Here is a 27,419-nt window from a genome sequence, read left to right as displayed (position 1 = left end):
GAAATCTGCAGTTCTAAAAGCTTAAAGGGGAACAAGAAAAATTTAGCCATCTCCTTCTAGCACCATATAACAGATATCAAATGATCAAACTATCAAAGGCACGCCAAACGATCGAAGAATGCTTGAGAAACTCATCTGACTCAACAACATATGAATGTAGAAACAAACAAACAAACAAACTTCATCAACTAACATGATCACCAAACAATCACTTGCAACTGTTGAAAACATGGCCGTGTTCAAGTCTCTTAAATCACAGTTGTTATAGAAGTGCACATAACTAAATGACTAGGAAAATTCAACCAAGAGTTGGTCTTGAAACAACATGACTAAATCTCATCCAGAGAGAGTACAAGGGGTGTTAATCACCGCCATGAATCTGTATTATCCTTCAGTACCTCCTGGGAAAACGGTCCATAAACCTTCCCGATGGACATTCATATGCATAATGTCCTCTTCCCCCGCAATTGTGACAGATCATCATGGTCATGCAATCCTGACTCATATGGCCATACTGGGAGCAGTTCCTACACATAATATCCCGAAATCCAGCATGCCGATATCCAGCAGCACGATGGCCAGGACCCCTCTCTTCAACGATGCCAGCTTTTGGGCAATCTCTAGCAACATGCCCAGATATGTTGCACGAATTGCAGACGGGATCATTCTGACAGTCACGTGCCAGGTGACCAGTCTTCCTACAGTTTTTGCATGCCTTGTCATTAGTGCAGTCAGCTGCTATATGACCTTGCTTGAAGCAATTGTTGCAAAGCCTCAGGTCACCAGGCGGCAGAGCGGGAGCTGTGCAGTCTTTGGCACGATGTCCTGCCTTCCCACAAGTGTGGCAGATTCCTTCATTTGGACAATTCCCAGCCATGTGGCCCGGTTCTCGACAGTTCCAACATAGAGATTTTGTAGTGCATTCAGATGCAATGTGCCTGGTTCAAATTTTATAAGTAAAACTAAGATATTAATAAATTTTTGGAATTATTTGCATCATGATAGTTCAACTTGTGGAGCTACTAGTGTAACAAAATATGACTAATTAGAAGTGAAGTCTTCAGGGTACATACCCGGGAAGGCCACAATTATGGCATATTGCCACATTAGGACACTCTCTAGCAAAATGACCAGGCCTTTTACAATTCTTGCACAGACCGTTCTGGCTGTAAAGAAGATAAAACAGTATCGGATTTAAAAGACAAGAATGAAATTGAACATTTAATGAATAATATTATAATATATTACATAATAATTCTACGGCTCATTCAATTTTAAATTTTGACACCAACATGATAAACATAACAGAAAATGATTGTGATATGACATACAAAGTTATTCAAATCTTTTAAGACAACATTAGACATTAACAAATTGTGAAAAGCCAATATAGGAAATAATGCAACAGAAGCAGTTCCAGAGACATATAACTTTGAGTAAGATTCCCATTGTATTTGAATCGTTGAATGCAACTGGAACATTAATAATCAAGCATGGTTAGACAAAATACTTCTGAAGTTGCATTGGACAGTATGAATATAGAAGCAAAGCAATGAATTCAAATGAAAGAAGCTACCAAAGAATATAACTATCAACTCCGATTTATGATACCCCTTCCAACCAGCATTTGCTCACAAACAACAGCTAAAGAAAAAAAGCTAAACAACATGTTAACGATTAGAACCAGAGAACCTGAAACCCCGACGTCCATCCCTCTTATATGGTGCATCACGGTCACGGTAGGAATACCGTTGGGTACGGATCTTGCGATCCATTGGGCTTCTGCTTCTGCTCCGGCTTCTGCTTCTGCTTCGACTTTCTGGTCTCATATTCAAAACTCTTACAGTAAATTAACCACAAACAACCTGCAAAAATACCACCACACCACACCAGCTGCTGCCTCCTCCAGTCCTCCCTGTCCACCACAACCACACACCCAAGACCACATGAATGAGTCCTTACAACACTTTTAATCCCCACCATTTCAAAACTAAATCCCAACAACCTCTGATAATTCAAGGTAATAAACACCAACATATTGCTAACTCAAGTAAATCACATCCCAGGCCAAACTACAATCTCTTTCAACATAGCAGATGCCAATGGGCATCCACTCCCTGACATCTCATCTCACAAGAACTCCAACTTCATACTTAAATGGGGAGAGAGTATTTAGCCAAAATAAAAGCTACAGCCATGATATGGAAATTACTCCCTCCGTCCAAATAAGACTTTCGCAATTTCGCCTGGCATTTTGGCACAAAAATTCTTCAGATATCAAAATTCTTTTAATGAGTATTAGATGATATATATACCTGAAATGCCATTTAAGTGATTGAAAGTGAGCACTGACATCTTGTCACTTTTTATGATGGAAGAGCAGAATAGAAACATACAAGTAAAAAATTTAGTAAGTTTTTTAAGTTGGAAAAGTTAATGGGACATCTCGAAACAAAAAGAGAGAACCCCCCAGTTTAATTAAGAAATTCAAAAAATCAGATTTTATATTCCTCAACCATGGACCTCACTTCTTCCCCCCGCATCAAGCTGCTTCTTAGGAATGCAATGCATCATGCATCCCCAGTCAAACTGCTTGCTTCCTAGACCTTCCTCACCATATAATCATGAACAAAAATGCCAGAGCATAAGAACTGTCATCTTTCTAGCCACATCCTTGAAATTGCTAATCTGTCCACGAGTCCAGTGCAACCCAGATCTTCAATAACTTCTTCGAGTTTACTGTGTTTAGTTTTTTATGGTTTGCTTATGAAGCTCTAGTCTTGGGTTAAGGATAAACATTTTTATCTACTTGGGTTGCATCCATGTTTTCAACCTAGACGAGGAGGCAGAATGCAAAGGCAATTGGTCCCTAGGTTGACCAGTCATATTGGTTCAAGTGATTGATATGACCAGATGACAATATGACATTATCTCATGTAATTTGTACACAAATGGTCCAGAGATTATTGCAATTGACCTGCTTGGTAATGAGATTTGTTCTTATTGATATTTCTCTGCCTGAAATTGCAATCGCCCCCATCTCGCCTACAAGCACTCAGTGGCAGTGAAAAACAATGGAGTCTAAGATTAATTCCACACCAACAGCAAACTTTCCATGCTACATATTTCCCACCAGGAGCAGAACCAACTGTCCAAGCTCCTAACCGTATTCCACCCTGGATGTTTGACTCTGTGCTATGTTTAGCTGAGTCACCAAAAAAAACTCTCTTTTGATTTGCAAGAGGTGAAAGAGAATGCATATATGATCTCTTAACAGAATATAGATTCTAGAATTTGGCTGCTACTATTAGTAATAGTAGCAAACACTAAACAAGATGCACATGGTATTGGCATGTACAAGTGATAGTCTATTACATTGCCATTAGCAAACACTAAACAAGATGTACATGACAAAGAAAACTGAAGAAGGCATGAAACTGGTTTGGATATGTATTGGCATGATGATTTGAACATGCAAGATGCGCTTGGATACTGGCTTGATACATGTTTATCCAGCTGTCACTGGCTTCAAATAAAGTTAGCTTTTCTATGCACCTAGACATGAGACACCGCAAACTGGTGGGTCTAGTGTAGGTTGCAAAACATTGGGGCATTACTGATGAAAAGAATAGCATAACCAAAATTATCATCTTACTGCTCTCTGAAATGACTTCTAAGTTCTAACACGATTCCTAAGCTATACTCCATGAAATAATAATCAGCAAAGTAACATATACCAAGTGTGTGAATCAAATCTTAGGCTAGACAACTAAACAGAACCATAAAAACTCTTAGAGTTCAGTTCTCTTTGGACTGCTTTCAAAGGATATAAAGGAGAATAGTCCTGGTTCCTTTAGTTTTGTTTTAACTCTTATTCAACCATTTATTTCGAGATGGGAATGAATGGAATACGAATTAAGCGAGAACAACATAAAATAGAGTTCAGACCTTGATGCCAAGTTAGCCATATTAATGCAGACATCGATACCTAGAATCAATGAAAAAAAACACAGACACATACAAATTTGTCTGAGTAAAAGCTTAGGCTAGTGAAGTTAGAGTAAAAGCTTACGCTAGTGAAGTTAACCGCACCATTAAAAGATTCAAATCAAATACTAAGTAAAAATGTTTCAAGCCTGTAAAAGCTGAAATCCTCATCACTATTTTAAAGCAGACTTATTAATTGTCCAGGTTTAAAATAATATTAAATGAAATAATGGAACAAATAGCATACACAAATCCTCAGTCGCTGAGATATGAGATGTGCGAAACACCTAATAGTAAATCTGACATAACAACTGTTCGTTAAGACATAGAGATAGTAACCTGAAACTGGGTCCGATATGGAAAGACAGTCGATCCTGGTCGAGATAGAGGAGCAATCCGCCTCGTTGCACGAGGTACCGATTATTTCTGTGAATCTGTGATAGAGAGACGATGCTCTTGTAGGTAGTTCTGTAAGAACATCAAAGATTTCTCATTTTGATGGCATTGGAGTGGGTCAGAGCATTATGGGCCCATTCATTATGAGCCCAATTTCAATAAGAAACGGTCATCAAAATAATAACGGCCTATGTTGCACTGAACCAATAGTTATAATATGGACTTGGGTCCACCCTGATTAAAATACACAATTTATATACTGAATGTTCACAATTTATATACTCAAAAAAATATTTCATTTTTTATATACTAAAATCAGTTGGTCTGCCTTCTCCTTAGCCGAAGAAGGCAACCAAATGACATAGGCAACCGTATTGCCAATTGGAACTCAACTGAACATAGATGTTAGGTTTTTGCTCACTACGCACAAGAAGCCCCCCTTACTGTCGCAGGAAGGCAACCAAATGACATAGGCAACCGTATTGCCAATTGGGACTCAACTGAACATAGAGGCTATATCTTTGTTCATGCGGGTCCACATATCATTGTTGATCCTATATCAGAACGATGTCATTTTAATCTTTAAACTTTAATAGACTCTCGATTTTTCATTCCTCATGTTTATACACAGTTAATAATATAATCTATGTATATAATTCACACTCTTAAGGTACAAAATTACGTAACATAAGACAATTAACAATACAAGACACATATACATGTTATATATTTGCTTATTTTCAAATATGATTTATGTAGATAATTTATGTATATGTGTAAAGTACATACGCATTGTGATAGTCAAAGTACGGTCAAGAATACTGTATTGTTATGATAGGAAAAGAGTAGCCCGATTAATATAACAATGGGTTAGAGTTTTCCGAACTAAAATGATTGTTTATGGACAAACAGTCAAAAGTCCCACTATGGCCATTAAATACGATATTTATAAGGTGTTAAGAGACAAGTTTCGATCTCACGGCATGACAGCCCCATGGCGGACGTGCACCAGGCTAGGGTCTGACCCTCTCTGCCTACAAGTCAAATGTCACGTGACTATAAGTTAAGGATTTTATTAGGGCAAGTGATCGTTTCGACCTTTCCGGACTATCGCATCCGCGGGATCGACTCGGTCTACGCCCCAATATTAGGATACAATCAGCGTTGACCGCAGAGATCGGTCAGAATAGACCAATAAATGATTTTGACCATGGAATAATCCGTATTAGGCATAAAATTTCATAATACATAAATCATAATTTAAGACACATAATATGTTGTGTGTTACACAACTATTAATATATTTTATGTATAGAATTTATACTATTGGTACATAAATTTATAACACAAAATACATAAACTCACATCGCAAAACACATACACATTATACATTTACTTATTTTACAAAGTTACTAATTTATTTTAGGTACAAAATTGATACTCTTAATGGTATTTATTTTTTTTAAAAAATAAATATTTATAACAAATTTAGCAAATTTGCCATTAGTTAACGGAATACATTTTTATTTACTCCGTAATTGTTTTTCTCATCCGAAAACGGCACCGCACCGAAAGAAACCCCCGTTTATTCACATCGCAGCTGTAGCTTAAAGGCAATCGAATTCATTTCTTCACACAAAGCCTCCAGAAAAATGAATACAAAACAAATCACGCAGGTGTATGTGTAATCTTCCTATATATGCACAAGAACGTCAATAACAAGACCTAGGGTTAGGGTTTTGAATCGATTTTTGCCATGGCCGACGGCGAAGTGACTGTATCCAATGTAGATAAACCCTTGCTCGAGGAGGTAGACGGTGGGGATGACCTCACTGAAACAGAGCAATGCGTGTCCCTTCCGGAATCGAAGGTTCTCAACGAAGCCAGTATCGAGTCACCGGGAATTCAAGATGCATCGACTGCGGAGACCGAGATGAAGACGGAGGCAGAAGGTGGAGAGGACGCCGTTGTCGATACGATTGATTCGCGCAACGAGGCGGGAGCTGGAGAGGAGACTGTTGTTCATACGATTGATTCTCGTAACGAGGCGGGAGCTAGAGAGGAGACTGTTGTTGATACGATTGATTCGCGTAACGAGGCGGGAGGTGGAGAGGAGACTGTTGTTGGTATGAGTGATTCGCTTAAAGAGCCGGGAGTCGTAGAAGAGACTGTTGATACGAGTGATTCGCGTAAAGAGGCAGGGGCTGGAGAGGAGACTGTTGATACGAGTGATTCCCGTAAAGAGGGAGGAGGTGGAGAAAAGGCTGTTCTTGATACAAGTGATTCGCGTAAAGAGGCAGGGGTGGATGGAGACGAGACTGTTGCTTGTACGAGTGATTCGCATAACGAGGCAGGAGGTGGGGAGGAGTCTGTTGTTGATATGAACAATTCGCATGTTGCTGAAGTGGCTCCAGTTTTGACGTCAGACCTCGAGATGGAAGCTAAGGCTAATGAGCAGGCTGAAATGGCGGCTGTGAAGGAGTTGGAGGCAGATGGGGGTGATGAGACCGTTGTTGATAAGGGACATTCGCATGCAGAAATGGTGGCAAAGGCTGCTCCGGTTTTGGAGTTGGTCCAATTGGACATAAAACCTGGGTTGGATATTGAGTTTGAAGCACCGATTGCTGTTGCTGTTACAGATAGTTCTCAGCTGGATGGTCATCATTCTGAAGCAGTAGATGCAATGGAGGCAGAGATTCCAACCGGAGAAGCTAATAGAGAGGTGGAAACAGATGGATACAGTGCAACAAAGGCCGTAGATGATGAAGCTGCTTCAATTCCAACTCTGGAAGCTAATAGAGAATTGGAAATAGATGGAGATAACACAACAAAGGTAGAAGAAGATGCTGCTGCTTCAATTCCAACTTCAGAAGCTAATAGAGAAATGGAAACAGATGGACAAGATACAATGAAGGCTGAAGATAATGATACTGATTCGATTCCAACTGCAGAAGCTAATAATAGAGAAATGGAAACATATAAAATGGACATAACAAAGGCTGAAGATGGTGAAGCTGTTTCAATTCCAACTGGGGAATCTAATAGAGAATTGGAAACAGATGGAGATGAGGTAATGAAGCCTGAAGATGATGAAGCTGCTTCAGTTCCAACTGGGGGAGCTAATAGAGAATTGGAAACAGATGGAGATGATGTAATGAAGGCTGAAGATGATGAATCTGGTTCAATTCCAACTGGGGAAGCTAATAGAGAATTGGAAACAGATGGAGATGATGTGGCTGAAGATGTTGAAGCTGCTTCAATTTCAACTGAGGAAGCTAATGGAGAATTGGTAGCAGATGGAGAGGATATAATGTTAGAGGATTCACAAGAAGATCCTCAGTATGGGGAAAATGAGTTAATGACTGCTGAGGAGACTGCTGCTGCAGATACTGAAGTTGAGACTGAAACTGATGCAGCAGATTCAGGTAGAGGTGCTGGCGGAAAGCGGAAAAGAGGGAAGAATTCTAAGAGCCCTGCTTCTTCTAAGGCTGCTACAAGAACTCCATCAAGGAAAGTGACCGAAGAGGATGTTTGCTTCATTTGCTTTGATGGTGGAGATCTTGTGCTTTGTGACCGTCGGTGAGTGTGACATATCATGGATTATATCTCTGTGGTTCATAAATAATTTATTTGTTGTTGATTTTATGCTTTCCATGTTCTACTAGTGGTTGCCCAAAAGCATATCATCCTTCTTGTGTTAATCGTGATGAAGCATTTTTTCGGGCAAAGGGCAGATGGAATTGTGGTAAGTGCTTCGACATATCACGGATTATTATCTTTATTTTAGAATAATTTTATTACAGTTTTTTCATTTTTATTATTTTCAGTAAACAAGTCAATTATTTTCTTCCATTGTGATGTTCTACTATGTTTTTATCCTTTTACTTATCATGAAACAAGTAGTTCTACTATGTTTTTGAGAAATAATTATCCTTTTTGCTACCTTCCTTTGAATACTATGCATCACCCGTCCACTTTGTTTCAGGATGGCATCTATGTAGTATTTGTGAGAAGAATGCACATTACATGTGTTATACCTGCACCTATTCGCTATGCAAGGGGTGCATAAAAAGTGCTGTTATTTTATGCATTAGAGGAAACAAAGGCTTTTGTGAAAACTGTATGAGAACTGTCAAGCTTATTGAAAGCAAGCAGCAGGGAGACAAAGATGTATGTTTTTCTAATCCCTAGATCTCTTTCCTGGGTGTTCTACTCAAGTGGATCACTCTTGTTTCCAGGATATGGTCATTGATTGTTTGTGTGTGTGTGTGTGTGTGTGTGTGTGTGTGTGGTGTGTGGATTGTATGTGCAACATGATTTATGATCATTTATGCTGTTCTTCTAACACCATTAATGACTCCTGCTGTAACATACTCTATCTTTGGCTGCCAAGAATGTTGAAAATTTAATTTTGGTCAATATTTGCTCCCTTATATTAATTGGAATATGGGCATACATAATATTTTTTTTTCTTATAAAAATCACCAAAAGACTTGATACATTTGTATAGTCATTAAACCAAAGGAAATAATGTTTGTCCATTCCTTGTTAACATTTATAGTATAAGCTAAAACTGATTTCTGAATGTCCTAGGGGGTGCTGAAATGTAAAATTCACGTCCTAGTTGATGAGACTTGCTTTAGTTGCATGTAATTTCGATATACTTTGGTTTTCTGCCTAAATATACAGTTTTTTGATTAACTAATAGGGGTAATAGCACCCATTTACATGTCCAAACAACTTAAATTATGTATCTAAAATGCTCATTTGGTTTAGGAGTCAGACTTAATGTGATTTTGCAATTTGGAAAGTCACCACCTCAAAGCCTCAATGGTTCTGGTTATTTTTATTTTCAGGTTCTTTGCCCATATTGGATTGATTTTGTGACTGTAGTACTCGATAGTCAATACTCATCTGATACCTTTATATTCTTTCAGGCACAAATAGATTTTGATGACAAGAGTAGTTGGGAGTATCTCTTCAAGGACTACTACATGGATTTGAAAGAGAGGTTGTCTTTGTCTTCAGCTGAAATAGCGGAGGCCAAAAGTCCATGGAAGGGATCTGATGTGTCTGGAAATAGACAACAGCAATCTGAACCACAGTTTGATAATAATGAAGAGGGAGGTTCTGGTTCTGACAATTCTGGTGAGAAGGTTGAAGTCAATAAATTAAAAAGAAGAAAAATTACAAAAAAATCAAAGTCCCTTTTAAAAGAAGATGGTATGGCCAGTATGTCTGCAATAGCTGGAAGTGAAGGTGCATCTACACCTAGCAACAATGAATGGGCATCAAAAGAGCTGCTTGACTTTGTTAAGCACATGAGAAATGGTGACACATCTGTTCTTTCTCAATTTGATGTGCAGGATTTGTTGCTGAAATATATCCAAATGAACAAACTTCGTATTCCAAATAAAAAGAGTCAAATCATGTGTGATTCAAGACTTCAAAGCCTCTTTGGAAAACCACGTGTTGGGCATTTTGAAATGTTAAAATTACTTGAGTCTCACTTTCTTATAAAGGAGGATACTCAGATTGATGATGCCCAGGGTACTGTAGTTGATACTGAGGTTGAGGGTGATGAGAACCGGGACACACTTATGAAGGAAGTCAAAGATAAGAAACGCAAGCGTAAAAAAGGCCACAGTCGGGGCCCACAATCTAATCTTGATGATTATGCAGCTATTGATATGCACAACATTGGCTTAATCTACCTTCGACGGAAGTTAATGGAGGACCTGCTAGAAGATGTGGAGAAGTTTCAGGACAAAGTTGTTGGTACCTTTGTGAGAATAAGAATCTCTGGTAATAACCAAAAGCAAGATTTGTACAGACTGGTTCAAGTCATGGGTAATTACTGTGAACCTACAAAGTTTTTGTTTTCACTTCAATTTTCATTTTATGGTGTGCTATACTTGAGACTCTTCCTCTTATTTTTTGATTTAGAAGTAAGTTTTTGGTTGTAGCTGATCCCAATTAGATTCAATTAAGTTGGTTGAGCTAAGTAGACTTGGTTGCAGGTATGAGCAAAGCTTCTGAGCCATATAAAGTTGGCAAAAGAACAACTGATATGCTGCTTGAGATCTTGAATTTGAACAAGACTGAGGTCATATCAATTGATACAATCTCAAATCAAGACTTCACTGAGGTGATTCAATAATTTACATACTATTTTACTTGATCCATATGTACTATCATTAAGGCCGAGTTTTTATTTTTTTGGGTTTATTTGTTTGTGTGTGTTTGAGTTATTATATCGAAAGCACCATGGGGGTGCAACCCAAGTACATGTAGATGCATTTACAAAAGAATAATCATCTATTAATCCTATTAACAATTTAACCCCATCAAAAATAAATGCAATTAGTAATAGAAACTGGTATGCACTTCGTTCTGTAGTAATACCTGGAAGGTAATAGACTGCATCTAAATGGAAACACCTTCTTTACTGGTTCCTTTGATTTCTGGATCAACTGTACTTTTCACCTGGTTTCAATGAATCTTCAAGATTCTTCATTTTTTCTGTTGCTTTTAGATTCCATACCCACTCTGTGTCAGAGGTGTAACTGAGAATTGATAATATTAAAAAATTAAACAAACAAACTATGTAAAGTATGCTATTAATCATTAAGTTGGTGGGCTTACATCTACGCTTTGTTTATATACAGACATACAGTCGCTTCTAATATTCATGTTTTGGTCATCATAATCATCCAAGCCATGTTGCTATTTACGATTTATTTGCATTTGACTCCCAATATATATTTCTTAGTTTTTTGTTACCAAAGAGTTGCATTGACTTTGTCAGGATGAATGCAAGCGTTTACGACAAAGTATAAAATGTGGACTTATTAATAGGCCAACTGTGGTAAGAAATGTGCATAGAATCATTTTCATGATTTTGCTTCAATCATGCATAATTTGTCATTTTGCTCATGAGTTACCCACTTTCAGGGTGTCATTCTTGACAAGGCCATGGAAATACATGAAGCAAGGGTCAATGATGTAAGTTTATTCATGTGATCTATTCAGAATTTGATATTTGCTGTGTATGTAATACTGTGATTCTCTTGCTTTGTCAGCTTCCTCATAATGTACTTGTATAACTAGTGAATATGTCCACTATAGTCTTGTAAGAAGTTGGGACTTTAATGGTAGTTTGAGTCATATTTTCTTCAATGATGTGTAATCCTCAGGGTGTCACTCATAAAGGATTTCACAGATATTTGATGTGTCTAACTTGAATTTTCATCAAAGTGAGGAATGATGAAGGTCCAGCATTAAAAGCTCCTACCTTTTCCTCAGTTTGAATGCATTCTTGTTGGGCTCAAATTGAACTACTTTGTTTTCTGTATTTGGTATCTTATAGTACTACGATTTTTTCATACCATGTGTATTCATTTGTTTGCACTACAGTGGTTGGAATCAGAGGTCTTGCGGCTTAGTCATCTTCGTGATCGAGCAAGTGAAAAAGGGCGTCGGAAGGAATATCCTTTTTTGATGAAATGCTAATGTACTATTTTCTTGTAAATTCCATGCAAGTTCTGTTTGTTCTGCATTCTTTTGTCCAGATAGATAAATTTATTTATTTATCATTGTGCATATCTAGCAACCTTAATTGTTCTAACTTCTAAGACTTTAGTGATCTGTGTCTCTTCATGTTGAGCAAGAAAGCATTCAGCTGGATTGATTGTAAAACAAGTTGTGACTTGCTGGTAAATTTCTTCCTTTTTTCTACATAATAGTAACATCTCCTGGATCAAAGCTATTTTGATATTGTTTATAATAATGCTCTGCTTTTGTCATCTCAACATTAATATATAGATCTCTTATACTTTATGGAGGTCCCCTCTCTCCCACCAAAGGGTTTCTTAAACCCCTTCTGTCCAAGTAATCCTTAACTAATGCCTACACTTAGAGAATGTGTGGAGAAATTAGAGCTATTGAAAACACCTGAGGAGCGTCAGCGAAGACTTGATGAAATTCCGGAAATACATGCAGATCCAAACATGGATCCGAGTTATGAGTCTGATGATGATGACAGTGTTACTGATGAAAATAGACGAGGTTGTGATTCTTCATTTTCATCATCCTTAATTTTTTCAAATGATGTGTCCACATACTCCACAAGTCCATTATTAATTTGTCACTCCAAAAATTTCTTTGCTTGTGCAGATACTTATATGAGGTCCAGAGATTCAAGCTTTAGCAGGAGAGGAAGAGAGCCAATTTCTCCTCGAAGCAACTATTCTTCCAAAGATCCATGGGGTAGTGGAGGTAAAACGCCAACTAGAAGTTGGGAATTGGATAGGAATTTGTCCAGTAAAAATACATTGGTCAGGGCTGAGGATAGTACACATAATAGTGAGATGGTTAATGAAAATTCATGGGGTCTAGGACGAGATAGAGACCAAGAGTATAAAAGTCTGGAGAAGGTGAATTCAACTACTAATTCTGAGACAATTGGAAGGAAAGGGAACTCCCTTTCAAGACCTGAAATGGCTTCTGGTGTGGCATCAATGACTTCTACAGTTACTCCCACAGCAAAGTCATCAGATACTGGGATCAAAATTAATGAAACAGAAAAAATATGGCATTACAAGGATCCCTCAGGAAAAATTCAGGGGCCATTTTCTATGGTCCAGCTACGTAAATGGAACAACACAGGATACTTCCCTGCCAATCTGAGAATATGGAGATCTACAGAAAAGCAAGATGACTCTATTCTTCTGACTGATGCATTGGCTGGAAGATTTCTGAAAGAGTCATCAGTGACTGAGCATAGAAATTTGGCAGGTGGTGTACTGCAAAATCGAGAGGCAGAGAGACTAAATCTTGATCAGAATCGTGCATCTCAGAATTCACCTAGTGGTTTGGTTTCGTCTAGAGGTGGAATGATTTCTGGTGAGATGTCTCGAGTTCCTAAAGAAAAGTGGGATGGTAACGATTCATCGAACCTTCCTTCTCCTACTCCAAAACAAGGTAATGCAGGCTGGTCTGGAGATGCTGTTCCTGTAACGGCTGCAACTTCATATCCTGTTGATAATGGAATCTCTGAACCATCTCGTTTAGTGTTACCAGCTAGTGTGTCTTCTCTCTTGGCTTCAGCTGTGAATGCCAGCGGACATTCATTAATGAGATCTGAAAATGTTTCTTCAAATTCTGGTGCTGGTTTTAGTCCAATGACAAATACTGCAAATCCTCAGAGTTCACAATTGACTGCAGTTAGTGAACCACCTCCAATGATGGTCCACAGCCAACATGCCAGTGAACCACCTCCAATGATAGTCCACAACCAACATGCCACAGCCACACAAGATGCAAATGTCCACCCAGTTCAGTCTATAAATAATATTCAGAACCCAAACCTGGATCCTCATGCATTTGGTGTTGGTCAAACTCTGAAGGCAGAACCAAGCATTTCTGTCCCTACTCCAGCGCAGCCCCAGGGGTATGGAAATTGGGGTGGCATTACCTCTGCTGTTCAAAATCTTGCTGCAAGTTTCTCAAATACAGGTCCCTTAGCCATGCCTCAATCTGAGTTTTGGAGAGCTCAGAATCAGACTAACCAACCCAACATTCAACTTCCAAGTGTGCCTAGCTTACCGTGGGGCGCAGGGATTCCACAGAATAGTCCTGCCCCAGCCAATTTAAATGCTGTCTGGGGTACAATGCAGCAGGGAAATCCAAACATGGGGTGGAGTGGACCAGCGCCTGGAACTATGAATATGAATTGGGGAGCTCCAATTCAAACAATGGCTCCACCTAATCCAGGATGGGTTATGCCTCCTACCGGACCAATGCCTGGAAACATGAATCCAGGGTGGGTTGCACCAACAGCGGGTAATCCAGGCGTTCAAGGTATGCCTCCTGGTAATCCAAATCCGGGTTGGGTTGCCCCAACAGTTTCAGGTCCAAGAGACAACGGTTCGCAGGGTGGAGATACTGGCTTCAATGATGGAAGGCCTTGGAATAGACAGTCATCATTTGGCAGTGGAGGCCATGGAGGTGGTCCTAGAAGTGGTCTTCCGAAAAGTCAAATGCCTTGCCCCTTCAATAAGAATGGTCGGTGTAGGAAAGGGGCCCGCTGTGATTATCTTCATATCCAATAAGGAGTTTAATAGAGTTTCAGGCCAATAGATGATTCTGTACAGTAATATTATTTAGCTTTTCTTTAGTATAGGCCATTTTGAGGTTTCAATTTGTAAAACCTGAGCAGATTAGGGGCACACTCTTTTGACGCCAATTTATTTCCTGCAAAACATTTAGGTGCCGACATTATGCTGTTTTGATCAATAAGCTTCCAAAGCGCACTGGATATCCACCTATCCAGTGCCTGACGCTGCAAAATGCAGGTTCTGAAGGAACGCCAACGAGCTTCTGGTTAAAGGGCCTTTTTTTTTTTATTTTTATTTTTTATTTTTACATTATCGATCTCTTGCAGCCCATTTTTCGAACATGCCTGTATCCAAGGAAAGGAGGCTGCTTAATCTTGGATTTTGACATAACTTCCAATGCTTTGGCCTTTTTTGGCTATAGTTGTACCCCCCAACTTTGCGAGCTTGCTTGCTCGGAATGCATGGACTTTTGATTATTTTGAACAGATGTCATACTCGTAAAACATGTGTCAAACTATAACAATCTTTTAATAATAAGGCGCTGCCATTGACTAATAATTTCAGTGTCTTTGAAGAGACTAAGTTGAGACTGTTACTTGCATGTTTATTCCTGATCCTGATTGGTATTGTTTAGTAAGTGAGTGCTAGCTTGTGGTATACTTGATAATGTGTAAATAGCTTTGCTTTGGTTTTGACACTTTTACAGTTCATACTTCTGGGCTAGGAGTTGATTGACACTGATTTCCAATTGTATGCTTTGCGCTTTGGTTTTGAATCTTAAGAACCTCAGGTGTTTTTATTTAATTATTATTAATATCTTCAACTACATCAATCACCTCGCATTATACATAAAATACTCCATATAAAAAGTGTGAGAACACTTGAAGACTTGAGCTAATGCAGCCGTGGGTCACGTTGGAATACATTTTGCTTCTGATATCCAAGATATATAGCCAGAATAATGATAAAGAAGACAACCATCTGCAACAAATAAATTCAGCCTAATTAAGAAAATTGCCCATCACTGCAATTAAATTCATAACCATATATATAATCATAAGAGTTTTTTCCACTTTTGGTCCTATGACTTTAGTATTTCCGTCAATTTAGGTACACGACTTTCATTTTGCCACTTTTAGTCCTTGACTTTAATTTTTTTGTCACTTTTAGTCCTTGGCTTTGATTTTTTTTTCCACTTTTAGTCCTTTCGGCCATCCGAGCGACAACTTTTAATCGAAATCAACAAATTGTTATGCCATTAAGGGTAAAAGTGTATTTTGATAAAGTTCTAAATATATTTATAAATAAAATCAGATAAAAAAATAGGAAAAAGAAACGTTATTTGCTTGTTATGCTTCGCTTTTTAAGCAACAACTTTTAATCGGAATCAATAAAATGTTGTGTCATTAAGTGTAAAATTGTATATTGATAAATCTCTAAATACATTAAACGTTATTTACCCTTAATGGCACAACAATTTGTTGATTTCGATTAAAAGTTGTCGTTCGGATGGCCGAAAGGACTAAAAGTGGAAAAAAAAATCAAAGTCAATGACTAAAAGTGGCAAAAAAAAATTAAAGTCAATGACTAAAAGTGGCAAAATGAAAGTCGTGTACCTAAATTGACGGAAACACTAAAGTCATAGGACCAAAAGTGGAAGTGTAACACTGCAATTAAATTCATAACCATATATATAATCATAATTCAGAAACACTCACCAAAGCAGAAGTGTAATTAGGCTTCGACCTCACAATGTAAGATTTCCTGGTCATGCCCAGAGAGATCAGATCAGAGAATTTTAATTTATTTATATGAATGAGGACATGCACGTAAAATGGAATAAAATAAAATGCTAATAATAACCTGTTGTTTAGGGCTCCAGACTCCCTACAAGTCTTCATAATTATTTCAAGCCTCTCCAAAGTCTTGGAAGCATTTGGATCATCCATGTCAACCTATAGGAGGAATTCAATTAACAACGTAACACATACACGATATGATTGCCTGATGTCAACCTATGCATGTTCACGTCCATTTGCTAAATATGAAAATCATGCATGTTTAATTTTCATATATACCTTTGACTTTAACATACAAGAAAAATCATAAAAAATGCCATAAATGTCTTCCATTGTTTTAGTACGGTCAATTATCTTAGCAGCAAGACCTAGAAAACATGACAACACATACATACATCAACTGATTAGTAGATATAATATCAGAGCCAGAAAGATGCATGCAGATTCTGCATTACCCACCATGCCTTATCTCCACAACACCCCTGAAGACTTGAATGTTGTTGTAACACATGACTAATGTCCCCATGGCCATCACCTGCATCGGATCGGAGGTGCATATAAACCAAATTAATTAATATATGTTGTTGTGTATAGTATGTGAAACTGCGCGCATGCAATATAATGATCAGAATGAAGAAACATCATCAGCTTGAAACATGCCTGTGGAATAGCGTAAAACCTAAGGACAGAAGGATCCCGGATAGCACACATGTAAGCCAAACAATCTTCCACATGTGATAAAGCATTTGTAACCATTTCATTCAGGCATTCCACTGCCTTCACTGAGTTCTCCTCATATTTCAACTCCTACATTATATTCATGCAGAATATACATAATGCTGGCAACGTAACTCATGAAATTAAGCTAATTAAATTCAAGAAATATGAGATAAACCTCAAGTTTTCCCACGTATTTACTCCAAATCTGGCGGGGCCAATACATTCTACACTTGGGTATCTCATTAATATCCTCCAGATAATCTCTAATGATGTTTGTTTTCTGAAATAATATAGAAATGAAACCTCAAACAATTTAAAAAAAAAAAAACAAGAAAGAAAAGTGATTTTTAAGAATAGTTGATGTCCTAATGATATGATAATGAGAGCTGAGTTAGAGGTTTGATCGATATGACAACCTGAAGGAACAGACCCACAGAATTCCAGAGAGAGTTTGAAACCAAATCTTCTTTACACGAGATATGAAAAATCTTTGACAAGCCTAGTCCGACAAGCCCAGCAACATAATGACAATATTCATCGTAATCATCAAGTGTTTCAACCTACATCCCATCATATAATGCACCACATCGAGGGAATAACTGAATTGAATATGTACAAAACTGTGTGTGTGTATATATATATATGTGTGTGTGTGTTATACTTTACCTCCTTGCGTATAAACTTTGCCATCCCTCTACCCATCCTCATGGCAATATCCTCAATTGCTTCCTGATAACTGCAATTATTACAAGAAAAAAACATGAACATTTGATTTAGGTTTAAAAAGACAAGTGAGGTTATTTAAATAAAACAAGACTAGGTATGGTAGAAACTTAATTACTTTTTCTCGAGTTCTAGAAAAGCAATGGAAACGTGATGGAATTGGTCCATGAGAACTTTATAAGCATTTGTACCGCCTGACAAAAGGAGTCATAATTATATAACTCCTCATAATTAACTTGTTTAAATTAAAGTAATAAGCATTGAATTGAACCGAACTCACAAGAGAAACTCCATTTGCTGTCATATATGTGACGATGAAAATCCTTCAGAATAGGCACTTTAACCTCTGTGGCTATGCTCATATCATCCTCTGTTGACAATGGAAAAACACACAATTTTGTACAAGCTAAGAATGCTCGCTGGCCTGGAAATTTTAATTTGCTATATATACTATATTATAATAACATACATACCGACAGTGTCAAGTGCTCGAAGAACCAAATAGAAAACGCAAACCTGCAAAGGCGAATTCGTTATAGTCTCGTACCAAATACCAATGTTGTGGGTAAAAAACATAGGAACATTAAACTTACGGCTTCGCGAAGCTCATTAGGGAGCAGCATGATAGCGAGCGTGAAGCTTTTAGAAACCTTACTGAGAATGGTGTAGCAGAATCTCCAGTGCGGCTGCGCCGCCGGAATATGCTTCTTCACGCGCCTCGCTGCCATCGTCAGCTTTATCACAGGGTACACATCCTCCGGATGCTTCAACATCGCCCACACTCTCTCCATTTTGGTTTAAAGACAATATGCTGTGTTGTATTAAAGACAATTATGGCAATGCGGGCATATATGCTTTTATAGCTAGTTTTTATGAATGCATGTAATAATATAATATTATTATATTGCTGTGTGAACTGAGGGGAAAGCTGCCTCGCTCTTACGTCTTACCATAGTACCCCGAGTAATTTTTAAAATGAAAATTTATTATTTAAAAACAATAAGTAGTATGTACTACTTATTCTAACCTACATATATCGTACACGCAAACTAGCTAACAAGTAAAAATGTTTAACAATGTTTGGTTCAAGGTTACCGTTTAATCTTTTATACCCTATAATTATTTTACTTTAATACCTTCAAATTTATTCAAAAAAAATCATAACAATAAATAAATGTATACCCCCATCCCATTTTATTTGTTTGGTTTAGCTAACGAGGTTTGATTGAATTTATTTTAATTCAATTTTTCATAACAATATTAACTTTAGTATCAGTATATAAAATTTATATATTCAAAAACTACAGTAAAAGTACTATTAAACACATAAAATCAAATTTAAAAATAATTAAAAATTACTAAAGAAACTAAGCAATGAAAAAAAATTGGTTTAATTTGACCAATGAATGGTAAATATCACAAAAAAATGGGGTAGATGAGGTATTATTTATTAGTAAATAAGAATTAAAATTCAAAGGGAAATATACGGAAAACTGACAACCTCCCAAAAAAATCACTTTCCTTTCAAAATCTATGTGATTCATGGGGAATGTTGTAATATCTACGAAAAATAATAATCGGTATAACTTGAAACAAACATGAAAATGTGACAATTCAAAACACGCATTCTGATAGTAATGTTATATACCTAAACCAAACATTCCTTTAATATGTAGCTAGTCATATATAACAGGGCGTTTGGTTGGGAGGAGGGAATTAGGGGGGAAAAGAATTGTAATTTGGTGGAATTACAATTCATTGAATAAAGTAGGAATTGAAATCACAGTGTTTGGTATGCAGAAATAGGAGTAGAGGGAATTGAAAGGTAAGAAGTGACAAAATGACTAAAATACCTTTATGTTGTGGTAGATGTTGTAGTAGTAGTAGTAATAATAATAATAATAATAATAATAATAATAATTCTTTCAAAAAATATTGATAATAATAATAATAATAATAATAAGTATAATAATAATAATTCATTCAAATAATAATAATAATAATAATAATAATTCTTTCAAATAATAATAATAATAATAATTCTTTCAAATTTAAAAAAAAAAAGACAAAGATTATGGGAGGAGGGGCAAAATTGTCTTTACACCAACAAATTGCCCCTCCTCTCCACCGAATTGCAATTCATGGGGGGTACCCCATGAATTGCAATTCAGCATTTGGAGGGAATTGCAATTCTGCGGAATTGCAATTCCCTCCAACCAAACACTGTAGTTTGGAAATTCATTGAATTGCAATTCAATGAATTGCAATCCCCCCAAACTACATCCAACCAAACAGGCCATAATTTTAAATTTCAACTCATTACAAGCATTTTTATATGAGTTATGTTATATATATGTACTTCCAAATTTTACTCCCTCACTTTTACTCCATGATATGACATACAAGGATTGCATATTTTCATTATGTGAGATTCAAGAAAAGTGGCTACATTAAAAATTTGTGAGAGAAAATAGAAGTTGAGGGTAAGAAATGAGAGTCAATGTAGTATTTCTCTTTTCACACCTAAAAAGAAAAAGTATTGTGTGAGTCCACAAAAGGCCCTTATAGGGTGTTTGGTTGGAGGGAATTACAATTCCTTTCCCACGTAATTCCCACTTAATTCCGAAGGGAACTAAATTCCTTCGTTTGGTTGGAGGGAATTGCAATTCCACGGAATTGCAATTCCCTCATTTTCATGGAATTAGAATCCCATGGCCCCCCCGAGATTTTAATTCCATGGATGTTAGGAAGAAAAAAAGATAATCTTGAGACAAAATTACCCTCCCTTATTTTAACCTAAAATTGATGTCTAACCTTCTCTTCAAAATCATAGAGTGTATTATTTTTCGACTTCCCTTTGTGTATGTTCCTTTAAATATTTATATGCATCAACTATTCAAAATTTGCATTGTTTATATACAACAACTTTTGTGTATGTTCCTTTGAATTCTTTATATGTATAACCTCTACAAAATTTCTGACTACCCAAATCAAATGCTTGTGATTTTTTTAGTTCAAGAGATACGGTAGATGAGTGCTTTTGAATTTAATATGTTATATTATTTGGGTTTGAGTATGCAAATGGGTCCAATAGATACTCTTCATTTAAGAATATAATAATAATAATAATAATAATAAAATAAACAACAACAACAACAATGGGCATTTTTGACTTTATATTACTTATTCCTTCTCAATTCCCATGTATATCAAACATTGGAATTGAAATTCCCAGTAATTATATTTCCGCATACCAAACACTGGAATTTAAACTCCCACTTTATTCCCGCATTATTCTTTTCCCATGGAATTACAATTCTTTTCCCACCAAATTCCCTACCTCCAACCAAACGCTCTGTTAGAGTAGTCCTCCCTAAATAAAGTTTTTCATATGATATACTCTAAAAGTTAAAATCTTGTTTATGCATGTGTTTCTATTATATTATTTTTTTGGTATTTTTTAAGGGTGTACTAGTGTCTTTTTTTTTTCTTTTCTTTTTAATTTCTTTTTAACTGAGATGTGGCTTGGCGATTTATTTCCTACTTTCTAAGATCATCACGGTTGCAAATTGGAGACTCGATTTCTACATATCATTAATTGAGTGTTTGTCAATAGAAAGTGATCATTGTTTTTTTTCACTTATTTTTTGAGTATAATATTCTCTATAGTTGGATGTTGGTGTATATATACGCATTTTGGGTAGTACGTGCATTTGGTTGTGCAACCTAATGTTATGAGTTGTGCATTGTAGGGTGGTGAGATGCGCATTGGTGCACTTAGTGCGGTGCATTGTAAGACATTGGGATGCCCATCATAGGATGTTGGGTTGTATTTGAATGCATAATCAAAGAGTTATCAATGCACGACATTCGGTATATGAATGAACAATATTCTATATAGAAATCCAGTTTATTTCTAGTACTTCTTTAATTTGCATAAAATTAAATGTGGAGTACGTCTAGCGTTAAAATTTAAGAAAGAGGTTGCTAACTTGCTATTGCTACATTGTTTGTGTAAGGTAAGAGAGGTTATGTGAGGATAGTACACACACAAGAGGAGTACTGAATACAAAAAAAATAAAAAATAAAAAACAAAAGGAAAATCCTTTTAGCTTGTGTTGCCCTTCCATGTATGTGGCGAGTAAAGGAACAAAAAAGTGTTGTTGTAATGAAAGGTACTAGCTACGTATCCTAATACTCTACTATGTATGGAGGAATTTTTATTTTTAAAAAAATATTTGCAAAGAAAACCAAAGTTAGTAGTTATGAGACTTGCAAATTTCCATGATTGGTACATCCATACATTTATTTAATAAATGACCGTTGTTGTATTTGTGTACAAGTATGGTGGAATTTTTTTTTTTTTAAATAGTAATATTATTACACACATATGTTTTCAATTTCTACTTTATCTATTTTGAAGGAAATGAATAAAATTATGGACTTTTTTTTTTTAGCAACAACTACACACACACACACACACACATATATATATATATATATATATATATATATATATATATATATTGCAGATATTTTTTATTTTTTCACAAGGACAAGCAGTTTTCCATTCTACTCTGGTAAATAATGTAAACCCTATACATTTTTATATATGAGTTCGGTATGAAAAGAAGAAACTATTGGCCATGGATAAGAATTTCTAGAGATTTCTTCTTGTATCTTGGTAAAAGCATCTTCTCAAGGTCTATTAGTTTTATTGCTCCAATAGAAGTCATCATTCACACAATCATATCAAGTAATTCATCACTATTCTTTGAAGGTAATTCAAGAGTATCCAATATGTTTGGTATGTATATACGTACTACATTCAATTCATGTGTATGCAATGCAATGTGATTCATGCAACCTGTCTTGATCTCGATTTCCACATTTTTGCATTTTAATTTTTGATTGTTTAATAACTTGTTCTATCTGTAATTCCGTACTAATTACAATATGTATTCCACATAGATTCAAATTAAGTATTTTTGGTTTGATTTCGATTGTCCCCAGAAATGCATCTATATGGGAGGGTAATTTAGTTTTGTAACTATTAAGATAGGCATTGGAGTTCAATGATTTTATGTTAATAACACACACATACATATATATATATTGAAAACCAACAAACTCAAAAGCATATTATATATAAAACCAAAGCATGAAGAAAATTATGGGAACATCTTCCCAGCTCATACGACCAGACTGAGAACCATCCACCTTAGTCAAAGTATGGGCGATCTAGTTCGATCCGTACTTAATATACTTATTTATTAATTATATTAATATTAGTATTATATAGTATATGCGTGTATCATCATGAAAACGCTTGAGCTAATAATGCTGTGAGTCATGTCTCATGATCACACATTTTGCTTCTTGGAGTTCTTGCACCACCTTCTTTCAAACTACTGATCCAAGGCAACCAATCCTGCAATTTTGTAACTAAAGATATTAGAACCCGTACCAAACATATCAATCTGAAAAGAAATATATATTGGTTGGTTTTAAATACAACTTACACACAAAATGAGGTGGGTCAATTCTCCGAAGGATATCCAAGAAAAATAATAGCCACAATAATGATAAAGAGAACAGCCATCTGCAATTAAATTTGTAACCCATCCAATTAAAGAACTAAACACACGTCATCACTTCAAATTGAATTATTTGCATTGTTATATTTCAACTAAAAGTTAATTATATATATAAATATATTTAATTTACATGCGGGTCGTAGTATAATAATATCATAAACACACTCACCAGATCAGATCGGGTGTAATTAGGTTGGGAACTCAGAATGTAAGATTTCCTGCAGGTGGAACACATTTTTTAAGCTTCAGCTCATGCCCATGTATTTGGCAAATTACGGTCCACACGGTGTGGACGACAGTCCAAAATGACATTGTTTTTTAATTTTATGAGTTAGAATAATGCACATGGGCTTTAGAATAATAAAATTTGTAGAGTAAAATAATGTACATTATGTATGTGTTAGAATAATGAAACTTCTGAGATAAGATAATGTACATAATGAGTTATAAAAATGTATATTGGACCGTGGTCCACATAGCTGCATATATTTTGAATTTTTTAGGTTAGAATGAAATGTAGAGTGGAATAAAAATAAAATGCTAATAACCTGTTGTTTAGGGCTCCAGACTCCCTACAAGTCTTCATAATTATTTCAAGCCTCTCCAAAGTCATGGAAGCATTTGGATCGTTGATGTCAACCTATAGGAGGAATTCAATTAACAACACATAAAGTTCGTTCACTTCATTTACTAATTTAATTACAAAAACCATATATACACACCTTTGATCTTATCATACAAGAAAAATCGTAAAAAACTTTATAGACATCTTCCATTGTCTTAGCCTGATCAATAATCTTAGCAGTAAGACCTAAAAAGCAACATAAAATATGACCACACAACATACATTATATTGTTTTAGCCCGATCAGAATCACGAAATGCCTCAAATTAAATTTGTGTTAATAAAATTACATCATCTTAAATTATGAGCGTACCAAGTCTTATCTGCACAATGCCCCTGAAGACTTGAATGTTATTGTAGCACATGGCTAATGTTCCCATGGACATCATCTGCATCGGAAGTGCAGGCAAATAATGCTTCAGAAAGCATGGATATTATAAAATCCAGAACCTTATTCGATCGAAACAACATTGTAACATGCATGCCTGTGGAATAGCGCAAAACATAAGGATAGAAGGATTCCGGATAGCGGACATGTAAATCAAACAATCTTCCACGTGTGATAAAGCATTTGTAACCATTTCATTCAGACATTGTACTGCCTCCACTGAGTTCTCTTCATATTTCAACTCCTGCATGCATGCAGAATATAATATATGCTGGCAGCTCATTAAATTAAGCTAAATAATTCAAGAAATATGCCGCATGAGATAAACCTCAAGTTTGTCGACGTATTTACTCCAAATCTGGCGGGGCCAAAACATTCGACACTTTGGTGTCTCATTAATATCCTCCAGATAATCCCTAATAACGTTTGTTTTCTGAAATATAGGAATGAAATTAGCTTGCTTAGCTTGTAGGTACGCTATTGAATCCTTAAACAAAAACAAAAAATAAAAGCATCGGAGCTAAGGTTTAACCGAAATAATAACTACCTGAAGGAACAGACCCATAGAATTGGAGAGAGAATCTGAAGCTAAATCTTCTTTCCAAGCGGTATGAAAAAGTCTTGACAAACCTATTCCAACAAGCCCAGCAGCATAATGACAATATTCATCAAAATCATCAATTGTTTCAACCTGCAATATATACACCAGAGGGAATGATGAAATTCTGAGTGTTGATCATTATATATATATATATATATATATATATATATATATATATATATAGTGGCGGATCCAGAAAAATTTTCCCTTGGGGGCGAAACATAAAAGATGTAGTTTTAAAAAAATCACGAATATAATCATAAATATTGTTGGATGTACACGAAAAATAAAACACAATAAAACTTTATAAATATATTAATAAAAATATATGAAACATAATTAATTTGATAAAAATAATTCAAATAAAAATATATGAAACATAATTAATTTAATAAAATAATTTAAATAAAAAATACATTAGAAATTAATTTAATAAAATAATTTAAATAAAAAATACATTAGAAATTACACATGTCATTATTTTTATTATATATATAAAGGGAATGAAAAAAGGTTTGAAGGAATCAATATATACCAAGCTTAGAAGGGATGGGAAAAGAAGTGAAGAAGGCTTCAAACATAATCACAAATGCTGGTAATCAGAGTCGAACACTTACCCTTTCCGGAACAAAGGCGCGCTTCAACCAACTCAGCCACTTAATCAATTGGCTACTTATGTCTGTTTTCAAATACTTATATCTAAAATTGTACTATACATACACATATATATACAAGGGCTATATAGGGGGTGGGGGTGGGGTGAGTGAGGGCAGCTGCCCCCATGCTGGATCCGCCCTATATTCATAATAAATGTGCAGTCTCACTGTACTTAACGGGTTTAAACCATATATTGAGCTATCCAATAAAAAGACTGGGATTGAATATGAACAAAAGTGCAAACTTGTGTGTGAATATTACACTGTACCTCTTTGCCTATAAACTTTGCCATCCCCCTACCCATTCTCTTTGTAATATCTTCAATTACTTCCTGATAACTGCAAATATAACATGTATCACTTTCAAGTATAGTATATTTTAGTACAAGAAAGAAACATGAACTTTAACTGTACTTCTTTTTTCTTTCAAATAATTCGATAATCTATTCAATCCGCATAGTATAATAGAAGCAACAACTATATATATATATATATATATATATATATATATATATATATATATACTCACGGTTTCTCAAGTTTCAGAAAAGCAGTGGAAACATGATGGAAATTGTCCATAAGAACTTTATAGTACTTTTTAGTACAATCACCTGAAAAAGGAATTTAGCTTAGCCATAAATTTGATGGAAGAGAGATCGAATTGAAATTGAAGTGGGGAAAATCACAACTACATATATATGTTTATAGCTAGATTGAGTCGCATATATGCATAACGTAACTCACACGAGAAATGCCATTCGCGGTCATATATGTGACGATGAAAGTCCAGCAGTATAGGTACTTTAACCTCTGTGGCTATGCTTGTATCATCCTCTATACAGTACACAAACTAATTTATTAATTTGTATAAGCTAAGAATAATAAATTAAAACTAAAACCATATAATATAGATAGAAAAACAATTTCATGCATTATATATATTTTGTTGCCTCTGATCTCTAATTCCACCACAAAAATTAACTCATTAGTGGAGGTTTGATCCCAACTTAAACACCACCCCACAATCTCTTGTGGAGTTGATAGTGGGATCGTATCAGTAATCCTTTACTGAAGACTAAACATTTACATACATACCCACAGTGTCAAGTGCTCGAAGAACCAAATAAAAAATGCACACCTGCAAATTAATTAAAGGTCGGTGATGATCAGATCAGCTCAGCTCAGGCTGCCACTATATATATATATATATATATATATATATATATATGAATCGAAAGGAACTTACAGGGCCGCGAAGCTGTTTAGGAAGCTTCTGGATAGCAAGAGTGGTGCTTATAGAGACCTTTGGGAGTATAGTGAAGCAGAATCCCCAGTGAGGCTGCGGCGGAATCTGCTTCCCCATCACCTTCCTCGCTTCCATCTTTAGCTTTATCAGCGGGTACACCTCGTCCGGATGCTTTAACATCTCCCACAAAAGCCCCATCTCCAACCCGGCCAACTAAATACCTACAATTGTATGAATTTTTCTATCGATTAATTAATAAGATTGATTTTTCCTTTAGCTAATCTCAAAATTCCATAATATATATATATATATGCATGCATGCATATACATTGAATTAATTAAGCTAAGAGAGAAAGATTTGAATGTGGTCTTTATATACGACTTACCCAGTGTTGCCCGTGAGTGTTCTGCGATACAAATTAAAGCTTGTGAGACTTAGCTTGAGAACGGGATATATATATATATATATATATATATATATATATATATATATATATATATATATATATATATATATATATATATATATATATATATATATATATATATATATATATATATATA

General features: G+C 35.7%; 4 protein-coding genes across 8 annotated transcripts; 1 reads left to right on the top strand and 3 right to left on the bottom strand.

The window, feature by feature from the left end:
- Positions 1–157: 157 nt before the first annotated feature.
- On the bottom strand, positions 158–4,458 carry LOC116032513 (zinc finger protein GIS2-like). 3 transcript variants are annotated; one of them, XM_031275105.1, is made up of 4 exons: positions 4,327–4,458; positions 1,693–1,915; positions 1,074–1,166; positions 158–938 (listed from the first exon to the last, which is right to left on the bottom strand). In XM_031275105.1, the coding sequence occupies exons 2-4, from the start codon at positions 1,827–1,829 to the stop codon at positions 392–394; spliced, it is 777 nt and encodes a 258-aa protein (XP_031130965.1). In that variant the 5' UTR covers positions 1,830–1,915; positions 4,327–4,458; the 3' UTR covers positions 158–391. The 3 variants fall into 3 exon arrangements, with proteins under 3 accessions (XP_031130965.1, XP_031130967.1, XP_031130966.1); XM_031275107.1 differs by lacking the exon at positions 4,327–4,458 and adding an exon at positions 2,978–3,329; XM_031275106.1 differs by lacking the exon at positions 4,327–4,458 and having other exon boundaries at positions 1,693–2,971.
- A 1,523-nt stretch (positions 4,459–5,981) lies between these two features.
- Positions 5,982–14,855, top strand: LOC116032567 (zinc finger CCCH domain-containing protein 19). The gene is made up of 10 exons (XM_031275198.1): positions 5,982–7,962; positions 8,049–8,128; positions 8,369–8,553; positions 9,321–10,233; positions 10,404–10,531; positions 11,192–11,251; positions 11,338–11,388; positions 11,800–11,870; positions 12,296–12,450; positions 12,559–14,855. Exons 1-10 carry the CDS (start codon positions 6,140–6,142, stop codon positions 14,493–14,495), a joined length of 5,403 nt encoding a protein of 1,800 aa, XP_031131058.1. The 5' UTR covers positions 5,982–6,139; the 3' UTR covers positions 14,496–14,855.
- Positions 14,856–15,283: 428 nt separating this feature from the next.
- LOC116032549 (squalene synthase-like) lies at positions 15,284–18,534 on the bottom strand. 2 transcript variants are annotated; one of them, XM_031275164.1, is made up of 13 exons: positions 18,337–18,534; positions 18,217–18,259; positions 18,024–18,113; positions 17,862–17,937; positions 17,687–17,756; positions 17,437–17,580; positions 17,196–17,300; positions 16,961–17,107; positions 16,760–16,835; positions 16,580–16,668; positions 16,365–16,456; positions 16,220–16,265; positions 15,284–15,482 (listed from the first exon to the last, which is right to left on the bottom strand). In XM_031275164.1, the coding sequence occupies exons 1-13, from the start codon at positions 18,532–18,534 to the stop codon at positions 15,396–15,398; spliced, it is 1,263 nt and encodes a 420-aa protein (XP_031131024.1). In that variant the 3' UTR covers positions 15,284–15,395. The 2 variants fall into 2 exon arrangements, with proteins under 2 accessions (XP_031131024.1, XP_031131025.1); XM_031275165.1 differs by having other exon boundaries at positions 18,399–18,450.
- Positions 18,535–22,827: 4,293 nt separating this feature from the next.
- LOC116033681 (squalene synthase-like) lies at positions 22,828–27,318 on the bottom strand. 2 transcript variants are annotated; one of them, XM_031276438.1, is made up of 15 exons: positions 27,242–27,318; positions 26,856–27,076; positions 26,705–26,747; positions 26,354–26,443; positions 26,139–26,220; positions 25,879–25,948; positions 24,900–25,043; positions 24,681–24,785; positions 24,450–24,596; positions 24,278–24,353; positions 24,063–24,151; positions 23,889–23,980; positions 23,510–23,558; positions 23,262–23,345; positions 22,828–23,174 (listed from the first exon to the last, which is right to left on the bottom strand). In XM_031276438.1, the coding sequence occupies exons 2-14, from the start codon at positions 27,051–27,053 to the stop codon at positions 23,283–23,285; spliced, it is 1,248 nt and encodes a 415-aa protein (XP_031132298.1). In that variant the 5' UTR covers positions 27,054–27,076; positions 27,242–27,318; the 3' UTR covers positions 22,828–23,174; positions 23,262–23,282. The 2 variants fall into 2 exon arrangements, with proteins under 2 accessions (XP_031132298.1, XP_031132297.1); XM_031276437.1 differs by having other exon boundaries at positions 23,266–23,345.
- Positions 27,319–27,419: the final 101 nt, after the last annotated feature.

This window comes from Ipomoea triloba, chromosome 10 (assembly GCF_003576645.1).
Source record: "Ipomoea triloba cultivar NCNSP0323 chromosome 10, ASM357664v1".
In the NCBI taxonomy this organism is placed as follows: domain Eukaryota; kingdom Viridiplantae; phylum Streptophyta; class Magnoliopsida; order Solanales; family Convolvulaceae; genus Ipomoea; species Ipomoea triloba.
The sequence above is the reverse complement of the archived record's forward strand: the minus strand, read 5'-3'. Positions and strand labels throughout refer to the sequence as shown.